This window comes from Manacus vitellinus, unplaced genomic scaffold, assembly GCF_001715985.3.
Source record: "Manacus vitellinus isolate BGI_N305 unplaced genomic scaffold, ASM171598v3 scaffold_52_pilon, whole genome shotgun sequence".
NCBI lineage: Eukaryota > Metazoa > Chordata > Aves > Passeriformes > Pipridae > Manacus > Manacus vitellinus.
Genome location: NW_021940628.1, coordinates 2,512,424 through 2,526,213, shown reverse-complemented (window position 1 = coordinate 2,526,213; position 13,790 = coordinate 2,512,424). Strand labels below are relative to the sequence as shown.

Here is a 13,790-nt window from a genome sequence, read left to right as displayed (position 1 = left end):
TATCCCCTCGCCGCGGCCGCCGGAGCCGCAGCCGACCTTCCAGCGCCGCTGGGAATGGAAATCGAGGAGATGACGTCTCTCCCCGCCGAGCGAGGGGGGGTGGACGAAGTTTGGCCGCGAGAACTCCGAGGAAAGATGTTTGAGCCGGCCTGACGCTCACTTTGTCCCTCTACCCGCCCCCTCTTCGAGCTCCCAAATCTCCCAGTCCCAGCGGCGCTGGCTGTCCCAAGCCCTGCCAGCTCCGGGGAGACACAGCCAGCTGCGGGCAGAGGCGCAGGCAGGAAGTTTTGGAAGTTTCTACAGGCAGCGACTCGGCCCCCATCCCCTCGCCCTCCCGGCGATGCCGGACTCCGGCAGCCTCAGGAGAAAGAAATTTGGAGCCAGGCTCGGGATAACGGGCCGGGAATAGGAGACAATGCCTCTGTCGGAGAGCTCCTATCTGCCGCCTTTGTCCTGAGCCACGTCCTGGGCATCGCGGGCGTCCTGTACTGGCGGAGCCGGAGCAGGGAAGGTAGGGGTGTTCGGGGGGGCAGGGAGGCACTAAGATGGCCGGAGGGTCATGGATTGTTTTCCCTCCCCAGGAGCTGTTGGCAGCGTCTGGGCAGGGCCGTGGTTGCGGGAAGGAGGGAGGAGGACACGGCCGTGGGGATCCTCCCGGTGGCCTTGAGCCCTGTGTGTATGTAGGGGGGGGTACTCAGGGGTTTTACCGCCTAAATTTGGCCTCGCCACCCATTCCCAGCCCATGTGGGGCTGGGAGCGGCTGGGACTGGGGGGTGGTCCCGCTGGGGATGAGGCTGCTTTTTGTCTGGCACAATCCCACCACACGTGGCTGGGTTCTGCCTCCCGGTTCTGCCCCGGTGTAGGGGAGCGTCACTCCCACCCCTCGCCGTGACAGCGGCGTCTCCGGGAGCAAGACGCAGCCCCGGGAGCTCCTTCTGGCGCTGGCACGGCCTCACCGAGCAGCTGGGGCTGACCCTGCCTCAGTTTCCCAAAATAGGGCTTGCACATGACTGCCCAAGGAGCGTGAGGATTCGTTACAGGGAGGTGCGATAGCTCCAAGGCCCCGCACAAGGACTCGGTAGCTCCTTCTGTCTCCCGGCCTCTTCCTCCTGGGATTTGTTTGTTTTGATTCCTCCCTCTTTTTTTTTTTTTTTTTTTCCAGCAGTGCTTGTTCTAGCCTGTGCCTCTGCATGGGGCCTCTTCCCCGCGGCCGTGACCGAATCCCCCTTTTCTTTCCCTTTTTCCATGAAAAGGGGCGGGGCTGCGCAGCCTGGGCAGCGCGCAGGACTTTTCCCTAGATACTGTTTAGGGATACGCTTCTTCCTTTCCCCCTCTAAACTACTGGGAGAGGGAGATTAAGAGTGAATTGCACAAACAGAATGCACCGTCACCCACTAAACCCAAACTTGTTGCAATTCCTCCTGCTGACCTGCCGTTCCTTGTCCATTTAATTAATCTCCGTGGCCAGGCAGTGTTGTCCAGAGATGTGCTTGGCTCCATCCAGAGACCTCCTGAATGCTTCCCAACTTGATTGTTTCTTCCTCATGCCAACCTGCTGCTTTGCCCTTCTTGGAGGGGTTTATCCCCCCCCCAAATCCATCCCTTTTGGAAAAAATCCTGGAGCAAGTATTGCAAGCAGCAAGTATATCCAATGTCTGTTTTCCTTCATCACTCCTTCCCAGAAAAGGGCAGGTGAAGCCCATCCCGTGGGCACAGCATCCTGGAAGACGGGGGTCATCTTGCAGCGAGTTTTTTGCCCTGTGATGCTCACCCAGCTCTGCTGAGCATCCGCCCCCCTCTCCTTTGCATCACCACTTCTCAGGTGTCTCCCTCATTAAATATCCGGGTGTTGGGATAGTTTTCCACCGCAGGTATCTCTTGTGCATTCTTCCAGGCTGAATCAGGCTCCGTTTCCTCTCCCTGGGTGAAAGGCTCTGTAAATCCCGCCTGGTTGGCTCTGTTGTCATGATGGATTATGTCAGCTCTCAAGTTGGCAGCCAGCATGTTTCAAATACCTCCTGCTCCTCAGCCAGCCAGGTTTTTTTGCATATCCCCCATCTTAACGGGACCAGGTTTAAAAAAATCCCCGCGTGTTCCCATTCTTTGCTTGTGTTGAAGTGAGAGCAATGGGTTTCAGTGCTTAGAAATTTGATTTTTTTTGGAATTTTTCAGTAACCCACCCCTCCGTCACCCCAAGGTTGTCTCTCACAATTTAATGCCACTTTAACCCTGAGTATGGGCTCGATGTCCTCAAGCTTGTCCAGCTCAGGGCCCTGTCTGAGATTTCCCATATTCCTTCAGATTTAGCAGGAATTCATGAACAGGGACAGAAAGTTTGTGAGCCACTTCTCAACTTTATTCCAGGAGGCTGAAGGAGCCTGTGGATGACATGAAACCCCCTGGTTTCCCTCCTAAGGATGGCAAAGGGCCATCCTGGGGAGCACTGAGCGCACACAGGATAGAGGGTGCCCAGCCAGGATTAGGATTAGGGATGGTGCCTGGCCAGGCACCTTCTATCCCACTGATTCCCAGGGCTGGGACCAGGCTTTGGCAGCAGCAGCCTGAGCAGGAGGAGGCACACGGTGATGGAGTGTGAGAGCGAGCAAGGCCAGCGATGATGGAGGAGAGATCCATGGGGGAGCGGCAGCTCCCGGCCAGACGTGTTGGGAGCTGCTGGGCACAGGCAGGCTGCCAGGATGGAGGCTGCCGCGGGCAAACGGGAAGGGAATTGTCTGAGCAGGGTGTTGTGGTGGGTTCTCTGGCACCCAGTGCCTGTGGGAGCCATCCCTGTGACGATGGCAAGTGCCTGGGGGCACTGAGGTCCAGCAGGACGGTGAGTGGGAGTTTTTCTTTCCATGCTCAGCTGATGCCTCTGATTTTGGAGCACTGGATACCAGATATGGGGCAGGATGGTTTTCCCTGTTCCCCCTCGCTAGCTGGGTTCACCTGTGGGACCAACAGCAGAGGGAAAGTTCCCCAAACCACCTTCCCCTTGTGTGGCCACCAGTGTTCCTTGATCCCTGCTGCTTCTGCCCGTCTGTGGGGGATTTGTGCTGCTGTGGTGGAGGGCAGACAATGCCCTGGTTCTTTGGGATCCCCATTTTTGGGGATGAGGTGGGCTGAGCTCTGGTGTGCAATGTGGGGAGGGAATTAAACCACATGCATGGTCTCTGTTTGCTGGTGATGTTCCCTGTGTCACTGCCACCAGCCTTTGCTCCATGGCCTGCGTGCGAGGGGACCTGAAGCTCTGCCTTTGCTTTTCCTGCTGCTGGCTTGTCTTCAGAGTGGGACAGATTTCCTTAAGCCACTGTAACTTTCCCTCTGGCCATGCCCTACCTGCCTGCTGCCCAGGCCATCGCCTCTGCTCGCTGTCCCTGGCTGGTGACAGGGTGGTTCTTGGTGGCTGGGGCCAGCAAACCTCTGCTAGACCAGGGAGGGGACGAGCATGGGGGGATGCAACCAGGGAGGGGATGAACATGAGGGGATTGCAACAAGTTGTTTGTCAGGGTGACTCTGGAAAAGATAAGCCAGGGAGAGATAAGCTTGCAATGCCTTAATATTGTTAGTAAGCAGTAACCAGCATTATTATTAGCTCAGCTGATAGTGCGGGTGCGGGCTGGGGAGGTTTAATCTGGTTGGAGCCCGGGAACCACCCAAAGGTGATGAAACAGGGCAAAAAAAAAGGAAGAAATCCCTCAATTTCTGCAAGAGACGGGAAGAGGGAGCTCGTCGAGGAGCTGCTGGCCTGCAGGCAACCCTGGGATCCAGCACTGGAGGTGCCTGGCTGCAGACTGTCCGTGTGGGACTCGGTGACCTGCCTCCGTCCCCGCGTGCTCCGTGCGATGCTCGGGGACGCGCTCCTGCCTTCCCGAGGCAGCACCCTGGCTGCTCTTGCCCTCCTGGCTGGGGCAGCAGCCGGCAGGAGGGCTGCAGGGGGATTATATTTAGAAGAAAAGGAAGAGAGGTGGTGATAAGGCGGCCCCCGTTATCTCCCCGCGTGCCGAGCGGGGCTGCGCCGTGTCCCGGCTCCAGCGCTTCAGACCCGGGACATGATTTGGGCAGGAGCCGCAGGCGGGAGCGGGGAGAACAGCCCAGCATTGTCCCTCCTGTCCCTGGTGCAATTAACTGGAAAACAAGACGAGGAAAAACAAGCCAAGAGCCGGCCAGCGGGCAGTGCCCAGCTCTGCGGGGCGAGCTGGTGCCCGCACCCCCAACCCGCCGGTTACCGGAGCTGCGCCGCACTCGGCACCGCTTCTTCCTCACGTGCTGGAGGTGGCAGCTCTGCCCTCCCGTGCTGGGAGTGTTCCAAGCTGCTTTGCCGGCCATTGGGACCGTGGGTGAGGATTTTGCTGGCACGGAGCTGCCGCGCTGGCGGCACCCAGGGCTGGGAGCACCCGGAGAAACCGAGGAGCCGGGAGACCGCGGGCAAGGCAGCCGTTGACATCGTGGTGAGGTTTGCGGTGATAGCCCGGAGGAGGAACGGCCTGTGCCCGCACTGGGGGCACCAGGGGTAGGAAGTGGTGTGGTGGGAGGAGCTGCGGGTGAGAACTCACCCATCCGCACCCACTGGGGCCGAGGTCGGCGAGTGGGTGGTGCTGCCAGAAGACCCTTCCCCGGGAGCCGGGAGGCAGCTGCTGCTTTGCCGGGACCCAACGCTCCCCATCCCGGGCTGGGGCGATGGAGAGGCGGCATCTTTCCGGGGAGAGGAGGCGGCTGAGCGCCTGCCTGGTGTGCCGGATGTGCTGCATCGGTTAGTACCCACCACCCTCCCCTGCCCGGCCTGTGGGATACGCGGGGTACGTGGTATGGAGCTTTATCCACCCTGAATTAACACCGGGGTTGGGGTGGGACCCAACACCGGGACTCTGGGAGGGTCGGGTGAAGGAAAAGTCCCTAAAAACACGTGAGAGTGACACAGCTTCCTATGGCTGGCGGTGCCAGGCAGCAGCTCCGTGGCTCAGACGCATTGTCCCGGGAAGCCGAGGCTGGAGCCCGGCAGAACGGGAAGTGAGTGTGGACGTAGTTCAACCAACGGGTAGTTTTTTGGCACCTGATTGGGTGCCTTGGCCCAGGGATGGAGGGGGACATGGCGAAGTGACGTGTCGCCGTGTGCCACGTGTCTGACCGCGGCGCTTTCAGGAGGGGAAGCCGTGGGGTGGAGGAGGAAGAGGAAGGATGCTGGATGGTGCTTTCCAATCTGTGTGGATGGAGATGTTGGGAGGTGTTCTCAAGGGCCTCTGGGACTGTGCAGAGACTCTCAGTTGACCCCCCATCCTGGGGAGTGGGGTGTGAGGCTGTTTGGCAGGACATGTGGTGTGGATGGGGATCTCTGGCTGAGAGATGCTGTTTTCTCCCTTTTCTTGATTTTTGGCTTAAAACCAAAGCGAGGGGTGCTGCTGCCTGGTGGACCCAGATGTCAGAGGGAGTCTCTTGGGGGAATGGGGCTCGTCCTTTCCTGAATATCCCAGGGATCCCCTGGGATGGACAGGACGGTGCTCGGGAGCCTGGGGTCATGTGCTGTGGGGTTGGTGCTGAGGAGCTTTTTCCTCTGGGGTGTTGCTGTTAAACCCAAGTGATCCCATTGGGCACAGGGCTGGCTGCTGGGGTTGCCCTGAGCCCTCCTCACTGCCTGGGCATGGGGAAGTGGGAGCTGAGTGGGACCCCCCTGCACCCTGTGGGACCCTCCAGTGTGTGTGGCCCATCTTGTGCCCCTCTCTTTTCGTCTTCTTGCCTTTGTTTTTCATGTGATATTATTTTTTCCGTGGAGCAAAAAGCCTGCCTAGAGCTCCCCCATTGCTGCTTGGGCATCACCACAAATCTCCCGTCCTGTCACCCCGCCACCCCTGGGGATGGGACCCCCTGGGAGTGTCACCCACGTTGTCACTGTGTCCCGCCGGCGTTCAGAACTCTCAGTGTCTGGCCAGGGCTGAGCTGCAGGACAGAAATAAACATTAAATCCTGACAATCCAATGAACCAAAAATACAGCGACAGAGTAAGCTGCTAATTGCACACCCTGGTGGTGCCCGGCCGAGGCCTGTAACGGGACATCTGGGGGGTTTATATAATACCCTAAAGCCTTCCGGGAGCAGGCAGGGCAGAGGGACACCCTCCTAAAGTGGGTGGGCTCGGGCAAACCCCCCCTCCCTCCCTGTGCTGCCTCCAGAAGGGCCAAGGAGCCACAGCAGGGGCACATTTTGGGCGTTCAGTTGGTGCTGCAGTTACACCTCTCCCAGTCACCCACGCTGCGTTCGTTAAATAGCACTGTTCTCACCAGGAAACCAGTGTATTTTGTCCTAGCTCCCATTTCCCTGCCCCAGGGAGATGCTGGAGCCTCGTGAAGGGCCCTGTCCCACACTAACCCGTGAATAAGCCGCCTCTGTTCCCTGTGCCGGCGCGGGATCCGTCCTGGCACCGGCGGCGATCCCTCTGTCTCTTCCCCTCATTTCAAAGTCATTTGAGTTTCTGCATGAGAACCACTGACCAAGAGCTGCCTTTGTCTTCTTTTGACAGATGAACGGGACAGAGTCCAAAAGAAAACCTTCACTAAATGGGTCAATAAACACTTGATGAAGGTAAGAGTCACGTATTTTATTATGAAGCTGGTTAAATGACCGTGTGTGTGTCTGTTCCAGCTCAGGACTGGCAGATAAATGCCTTTTTAAGGTTTTTTACAATTTTTTTTTATGCCTAGGACTGTTTGATTTCAGTATTCATGAGTGTCTTTACTCAGAGCAGAGCAGGATGTGCTGGAAATGTGCTGGAGCCTTTGGAGGGCACTGTAGCATCACCACAAAGCCCTTTTATTACCTTTCCCTCCTGGGTACCTGGTCCTTGCTTAATAGGAAGCTTGTGCATCCTCCCTCATGCCAGGGCAAAGGAGGTTCTTCCCTCACACCACCTTGCCAGGGAAAAATGGGCTTTTTTGTCTTTCAAAGGATGCTCTTGCATGTGGAGGAGCCCCAAACAGTGCCAAGGGACGTGTTTTTAAGCAGGATTAACATGTCACCACAAGGTGCCTTCTGCTTTTCTTGGTTAGTGCCGGGTGGGTTTTAATTAATTCTCCATTTACCAAAAACAAACACAAAAAAAAAACAAAAAAAAAGAAAAAGAAGGAAAAGAAATGGCTTGGGTACAAGGTGTCCCAGCTGTGTTTTCCTGCCAGCTTTGCAAAACTCTGTGCCAAGCTTTTGGCTGCTTTCTAAATCTTACAAAGGATGGAAAAACAGAAAAATCTTGAGGCTTCTCTGGGAAAACATCTGGGGACTCCCAGGAAAGTGAAACCTTGGTGTCTGGGGAAGAGCTGGATGGGGTCAGCTTGCTCCTGTAGCTGTGCTGCCCATGGAAACCTCCTCTGCTGCCAGGTGGGATCTGGGTGCTGTGTTTTGGGAGATGCTGTGAGGAATGTGAGAAGTTAAACCACCGCCTCAGGAAGAGCTGCCCTTCCCGCAGGGATCTGTGTGCAGTGTTATGGGATTACCTGGAGTACAGATGGTTTAACAGTCAGATTTTGTGCGTGTAAAACTGGCAGCAGCTTCTGCCAGGTCGTTTGGGAAGGGGGAGGCTGCTCTCCTTGGCCATAATTCTGGAGTAACAGTTTGAAATGGCCTGATGGCTTTTCCCCTCCCCAGGTGCGCAAGCACATCAACGACCTCTACGAGGATTTACGAGATGGCCACAACCTCATCTCCCTCCTGGAAGTGCTGTCGGGAGTGAAGCTGGTAAGTCTCCAGGGATGGACAGGGATGCTGGAACCACCCCCCACCCCGAGCCCCCTCTGTCCTGTCCCGCTGCCTCCACTCCACTCCAGCCATCAGCCTTCATTTCTCATGCCACAGTTTTGGTTTTCAAATGTCTGTCATTGTTTCTTTTATTATTTCTATTATTCATTATTATTATTATTATTATTATGTATTAATTATTATATTGTCACTCAGAAGCCCTTTGCTCCCCCAGGCTGGTCTCTCTGGATGCCAAACCCAAAGCATCTATTTATGTTGCCCTGGGTAAAAGCCCTCTGTTTGCCTAAGTCTTACACACCTGCATCTTCCAGTCCTGGCTCCAAGTTTAAAATCATGGATAATAGTGGATCTGACTAAAAACTGCTTCTGTGGCAGCGTGCCCAGCAGTTTAACTCAGATTTGACACTCCTGCCCCGAGCTCAGCTCCTGCACGAGCTGGGTTTGTAGCAATCAGTGGTGCAAACCTCTTCTCGTGGAATCCCCCCTCCTCCTCCTTCTTCCTCCTCCTCCTCCTTCTCAGACTGACACATTCCCTCAGCTCCAGGAAGAATCCCGATTGCTGTAACAGGGTAGCACAGCAGGAATTATTTTAGTTTTCCCCCAAAATAGGATCTGGGCAAAGATCTGCTACCTCCCTCCGTTACCCTCCAGAGGCGCCAAATCGGTTTTTGTGGGGGCTGAAAAATTGGATCACGCTACTCCTGATCCACACGGCTCCCAGCTTCCAAAATCAGGAGGAAATTCCTGTGCTGGGGCTCGGAGCGTGCCAGAGACCCAGCCGCCTTCGTCCCTTGCTCTTTTATTTCTCCTCGCACCCGGGTGCTGCATTTTGGTTTCCATTCTGTCTCCCCTGTTGTGTCACCCTCCCGTCGCCGTCCCTCCCGTCCTCCTTAGCCCGTAGAGCCGCCAGCTGAGCGGAGCCTTCGCCTGGTGAGAGCACCGGCCTGGTGCCGTGCAAGCAGCGAGGAGCGTGAGGAGGAAGATGATGATGATGAAGAAGTAGGTTGAGCCTGTCCTGGATGCAGCCTATGCCTGGCAGACGCTGGAGTGCCGTCAGATAGTCCAGTGCAGCCCAGCCTTCCCCTCTCCTCGGTTTTAGCCGCGGTTTTGGATAAAACCCACTTGGGGTGGTCGCCCTGAGCGAGGGTGTGTGGAGGGGAAGCTGTGAGAGTGGAGATGCTCCCTCGTTCCTGTGAGCTGGATTATCTGTGCGTGCACCGCAGCGTCCGCCTGCAGCCAGGGCACTCACCCACCCGGTGTGACAGCATGTGCCCCTCCACGGGGTGGGAGGGGACAGGGATGGGTCCCACACGGCTGCTCACCTGGCACTGCATGGACAGGCTCCGGGCACAGGCACTTCCTGGGATACGGGGCACGACCGTGCATGTGAGTGGAGGTGGGAGCGAGCACAGCCTGGTCCCAGGCAAGGGTCAGCCTGAAGGGGACAGACCCCAAAACTTGGTCAGGTATAAGAGAAGATGTGTTTTCCAGCCCCTGTGCTCTGGGTGATGATGCCCTTGTGCAGTGTCACCTCAGCAGGAGGAGCTTGGGCTGTAGCACCTTCCTGATGGTTCTCTGCAGGCCTGGAGATGTTCCCTTTGCAGGGACAACTCCTCCCCTTGCAGGGACAGCTCCTCTCCTCGCAGGGACAGGTCTTCCCTTCAGGCTGAGGAAGGAAGGTGATTCAGAGGACTTGGGGTGTCCTAACAGTTCAGAACACGGTGTCCCTGCCCATGGCAAGGGGTTGGAATTAGATGGTCTTTAAGGTCCTTTCCAACCCAAACTTTCTGTGATTTTATGAACATCCTGGTGAATCCTCATATTGAGGCTGGGATCAGGATTTGGGCATTGATCCTCCCACTCCTACTGATTTCAAAGCAGACCCAACATCCCCATACCTTTTCCCTGGCCATGACTCAGCCAACGGGTACCTCTGGAAATCCCTGACCTGCAGCAGCAACAGGCACAGTCCAGGGTGTCTCATTTTCCCTTTCCTGAAGGATTTGGAGATGGTACCTCAAGCAGCAGCCCCTGCCCATGTGCAGGAAGAGCCAGGCTGGGTCTGGAGGGGCTGATGCTGAGGTTGGGGTTCCTCTGCCATCAGTGGGGACCCACAGCTTGTCCCTGCCTGGGTCTCCATGTCCTACCTCTGCTTCCACCTGGATCAGTTGGACTCTGTAGCTGTTTGAGCCCATCTCTTTGCTGAGCCCTTTTCCCAACTTGTCTGGCTGTCCATGGGCTGGGTGAGATCCTGCCCTGAGATCTTGGAGGCTGAGCCAGTCCTACCTGTTGCCAGGCCTGGACACCAACCTTTGGGGTCTCAGCAGAGGTCTAGATCTCAGGTTTTCCCACCTCAGTCTCCCTCTGGGGCCTTTTTGCCGCCTTCCAGCAGGATTGTGCAGAGCCATGGCTTTATTTGCTCCAGAATGGTATAGAGCAGGTTGTGTGGCTGCACAGGGGGTCACACCAGCACACTGACAGCTCTCAGGGGATCTGGGGGGCCACTGTGCATGTTGGGTGCTGCCAGTCCAGCCAACCCTGTGAGCCTGACCTGAAGCTGCTGCCTCTCTCTTGCAGCCGCGTGAGAAGGGGCGGATGCGCTTCCACCGTCTGCAGAACGTGCAGATTGCCCTGGATTTCCTGAAGCAGCGACAGGTAAGGGCTGTCAGAGGCTCATCCAGCAGAGCTGGGTGGTTTGTGGTTCTTTCTCCTGGCTGGGGCTTGGGAAGGGTGTTGAGAAGCAGCATCAGCCCATGCTGTGGTGTACCCGTCTCCATGGTGCTGGCTGAGGATGACTTTTGGGGGCTTTTCCACATGGGAAAAATGGGAAATCCATTCCCCCTCTGAAATCCAGCCATGCACATAAAAACGACTGTGAAAATGAGGGACCAACTCCAGTTCTGGGAAGGGGTTTGCAAATGTCTCCAACAGTCACATCTGTGCCCTGAAAGCCTCACCTGGGGCTCCTCAGCAGATCCTGGTGGTGGGGATGGGCAGCTGTGGCACATCCGTGCCCTGCCACCAGCTCTGGGGGCGACGTGGCTGCTGGTTCTGCCCAGCCCACGCAGCCCTGGCCTCGCTGCTGGCACCTCTGTGGCATCACCCCTCCGGCTGTCAACATGGACTGATTATCCTTCAGTTTTTGGAGGACAGGCTCCCTCCCCTGGGCTTTTGGGAGCTGCTGGCCCCACCGTGCCTGTGCAGCTGGCAGAGACCAGTCATGCTCCGCACCCCTGGGCAGATCCTGCCTGGAGCAATGGGCTGCATCCCAAGACTTGTTGGCTCAGCCCCGGAGCCGGGTGTCCTGTTCTGCCTGTTGGGTCAGGTCTCCCCACCGTGATGCTCCCAGATATGCCAAGGCGATGATGATGATAAATTGTACCAGTTCATGCTGAAGCAGAGACTTTTCTCTGCTTGCTGCTGGCCTGAGGGCACTGAATAAATTTGAGCACATTCCCTACTCCAGGGAGGGTGAGCCGCTTCCAGCCCCCCGCCTCTTCCTCCTCCCCAGCTCCTTGATAGAGACATTTTGCCAAGGGCTCTGGGGAACTTGTTTCTCCACTTGGATGAAACAGCTTTTTCCTTTGAAGTGTGATGGATGGCCTGGTGGCCTTGCTGGGATGTCTTACCCCAGACACTCCTGCCAGAGACTGATTGTGGGTCCCGTTGAGTGGTGGGGAGCAGGGACTCCCCCAAGGAAGAAGAGGGAGGGCAATGCCTTCATTAGGGCTGATTGATTAGAGCTTGGTTTTGAGCCCGGGATGGAGTTAAAGCTTGGTCATCCCCTTTTACCCGTGCTCTGTGGGCTGGAGCTGTTCAATTATGCACCAGTGCTCGGGGCTCCGGGGACGCTGTTCCATGAGCTGAAGTAAAGCCATTAAGTGCTGGGAAAGCACTTCTGGATGGAGAGTGCTGGAAACATGGAAAAATCCTTCCCAAGCCAGCAGATGAGGTGGCCTTGCTGCCTCCTGGGGAAGTGCTGGGGTGTTGTGTGCCCACTCCCCAAGGAGTGCTCGGGGTGGGACAGCGTGGTGGGGGACACGTCCCCCTGCTCTCAGGGTGGGGCTGACGGGCAGCTCTGACCCTCTCGTGTCTTCTTCAGGTGAAACTGGTGAATATTCGCAACGATGACATCACGGACGGCAACCCCAAGCTCACCCTGGGGCTCATATGGACGATCATCCTCCACTTCCAGGTAGGGCCGTGGAAGTTTCTTGCTGGAGGCTGCGGGGCGGGCGGCGGGGTTGTCTCTCCGGGGTGCCAGCATCCGTGTTCCTGCGTGTTCCGTGGCGGTGCCGGCGCGCGGAGGGGTCCGGAGGATCGGCACACACTGCAGTGTCATGGAGACCGTGTGGGAGAATAGCAACACCCTCTGCTCATCATCTGCATAACGAAAGCATTAATGATGGGCTGTGTGCGGTGGCCTCCCGGTTGGCACCGGGGTTGTTGGCAGTAGCTGTTTGCTCAGCTGGAGGCTCTGGAGAAGAGCAAATTCGGAAGGGGCCACAGGGCTGTTATCCTGAGTCGTTTCTGGCCCTTTGGGTGGTCGGTGCAGCCACAGGACTTGTCATTGGGATGGAATGTGTCAGCTGTGTGACAGTGGTTCAGGGCAGAGAGGAGAGAAGCTCCCTGACCCGGGACCGTCTCCAGCAATTGTGTGCTAGGGATGCTCTTGGAAAAGAGGGTTTTGGGTTTTTAATAGCCTCAAATTATCTGGTTGTAGCTTTGATGCCCTCAGGGGGATGATGTGTGGCCCCCAGTGCCACCAGTGTGTCGGCATGTGGGGCTTGCTGAGTGGTGCTGCTGTCAGCAGCTCGTGGCCATGTGGCATTAGCTGTGGAGTCATCTCCACTGTGGGCCTGAGCCTGTGGGAACTGCCGTGTCCCAGCTTCCTGCTGTTTCCCTGCTGGCACCTTCTAGACAGGACTAGTGCTGGCTTTGACACTTAAGAGGAAGATTATATGTTTTTGGAGGATGGGCAGTGCCTCGGGAAGAGGCCTTTGGGAGGAGCTTGGGGGATAAGCTGGGTGTGAGGCTGCTGACAAGGCGCTCTTCACGAGCTTTGGCCCTGGGAAGCGGTCGGGGTCGAGCAGGCTCTGGATGCTGATGAGTCACCGTCATCTCCAGTGGGGCCCTGGTTGTGGCATCTTGTCCCCGCTGTCCTTGCGGTCACCCTGCCCTGATGCATCCTCTGCTGCAGGAGACCACAGAGGGCACATCAGGAGGTCCTGCGTGCCCTCCATGCCCGTCTGGGAGGGGATGTTGCCACTCTGCCGTGGGGCACAGGGTGGGTGACACAGAGAGTGGGGCCGGTGCCGCCGAGCCTGCGCGTCCTGTCCCCGCCTGCGCTAACGGGATTTTTTCTGGGGTTGTAGCTCCATTGTGAGCCTCTTAATCTCCCGTGTCCCAGTGCTGCTGCCTGGGGGCAGGCGGCTGGGAGAACCCGGGAGAGGTTTGTGGTGGGATGGTGCTGGTGCAGAGCCTGGGCATCACCAGCTCTGCAGGGAGCTGGAGTGGTGAAGATGAGAGGGGGGTGCCCCCCCGTGCCCTGGGGGCTCTTGTGGTCACTGGTTTCCCTTAGTCATCTCCAGGGTTGCTCCTCGTTGAGTGTTTCCTTGTTGAGTGTTTCCTCGTTGAGTGTTTCCTCGTTGAGTGTTTCCTCGTTGAGTGTTTCCTTGTTGAGTGTTTTTTCCCTGCTTGCTGGGGCTGAGCTCAGTCCCCCCATCTTTATGCCTCCTGTTCCCCGGTTTTTGTGACACCCCCAGTTTGGATGCTGCCCCACTTTGGTTACCCTGCTCTGACCCGGTGAGCAGAGTTGGGATGCTCCGTGCTCCTCAAACCCCTGCCCTTTGGGGCAGCATTTGGGGCAGAAGCTGCAGGAGAGAGGCAGGACTGGTGCTGGAGTGGGATTGGGAACATCACACTGCTGTTCCTGTTGGGACCCTCCAACTGCAGCTCCCTGAAGCAATGCCATGTCCCCAGGGCACCTTGGGCTGCCCATCTGTGCCCCAAACTGGGCGAGCCTGGTAGGAGTGTGGGCACGTGAGCTG

General features: G+C 57.1%; 1 protein-coding gene across 2 annotated transcripts in view; it reads left to right on the top strand.

Moving 5' to 3' along the window:
* Positions 1-13,790, top strand: part of MACF1 (microtubule actin crosslinking factor 1) — a 147,245-nt gene that overhangs the window by 27,212 nt on the left and 106,243 nt on the right. For both annotated transcript variants that reach the window (XM_029963003.1, XM_029963002.1), the window contains exons 2-5: positions 6,512-6,573; positions 7,630-7,719; positions 10,318-10,395; positions 11,843-11,935. In XM_029963003.1, coding sequence (XP_029818863.1) covers positions 6,512-6,573; positions 7,630-7,719; positions 10,318-10,395; positions 11,843-11,935 — 323 coding nt within the window. The remainder of the gene's footprint in view (positions 1-6,511; positions 6,574-7,629; positions 7,720-10,317; positions 10,396-11,842; positions 11,936-13,790) is intronic.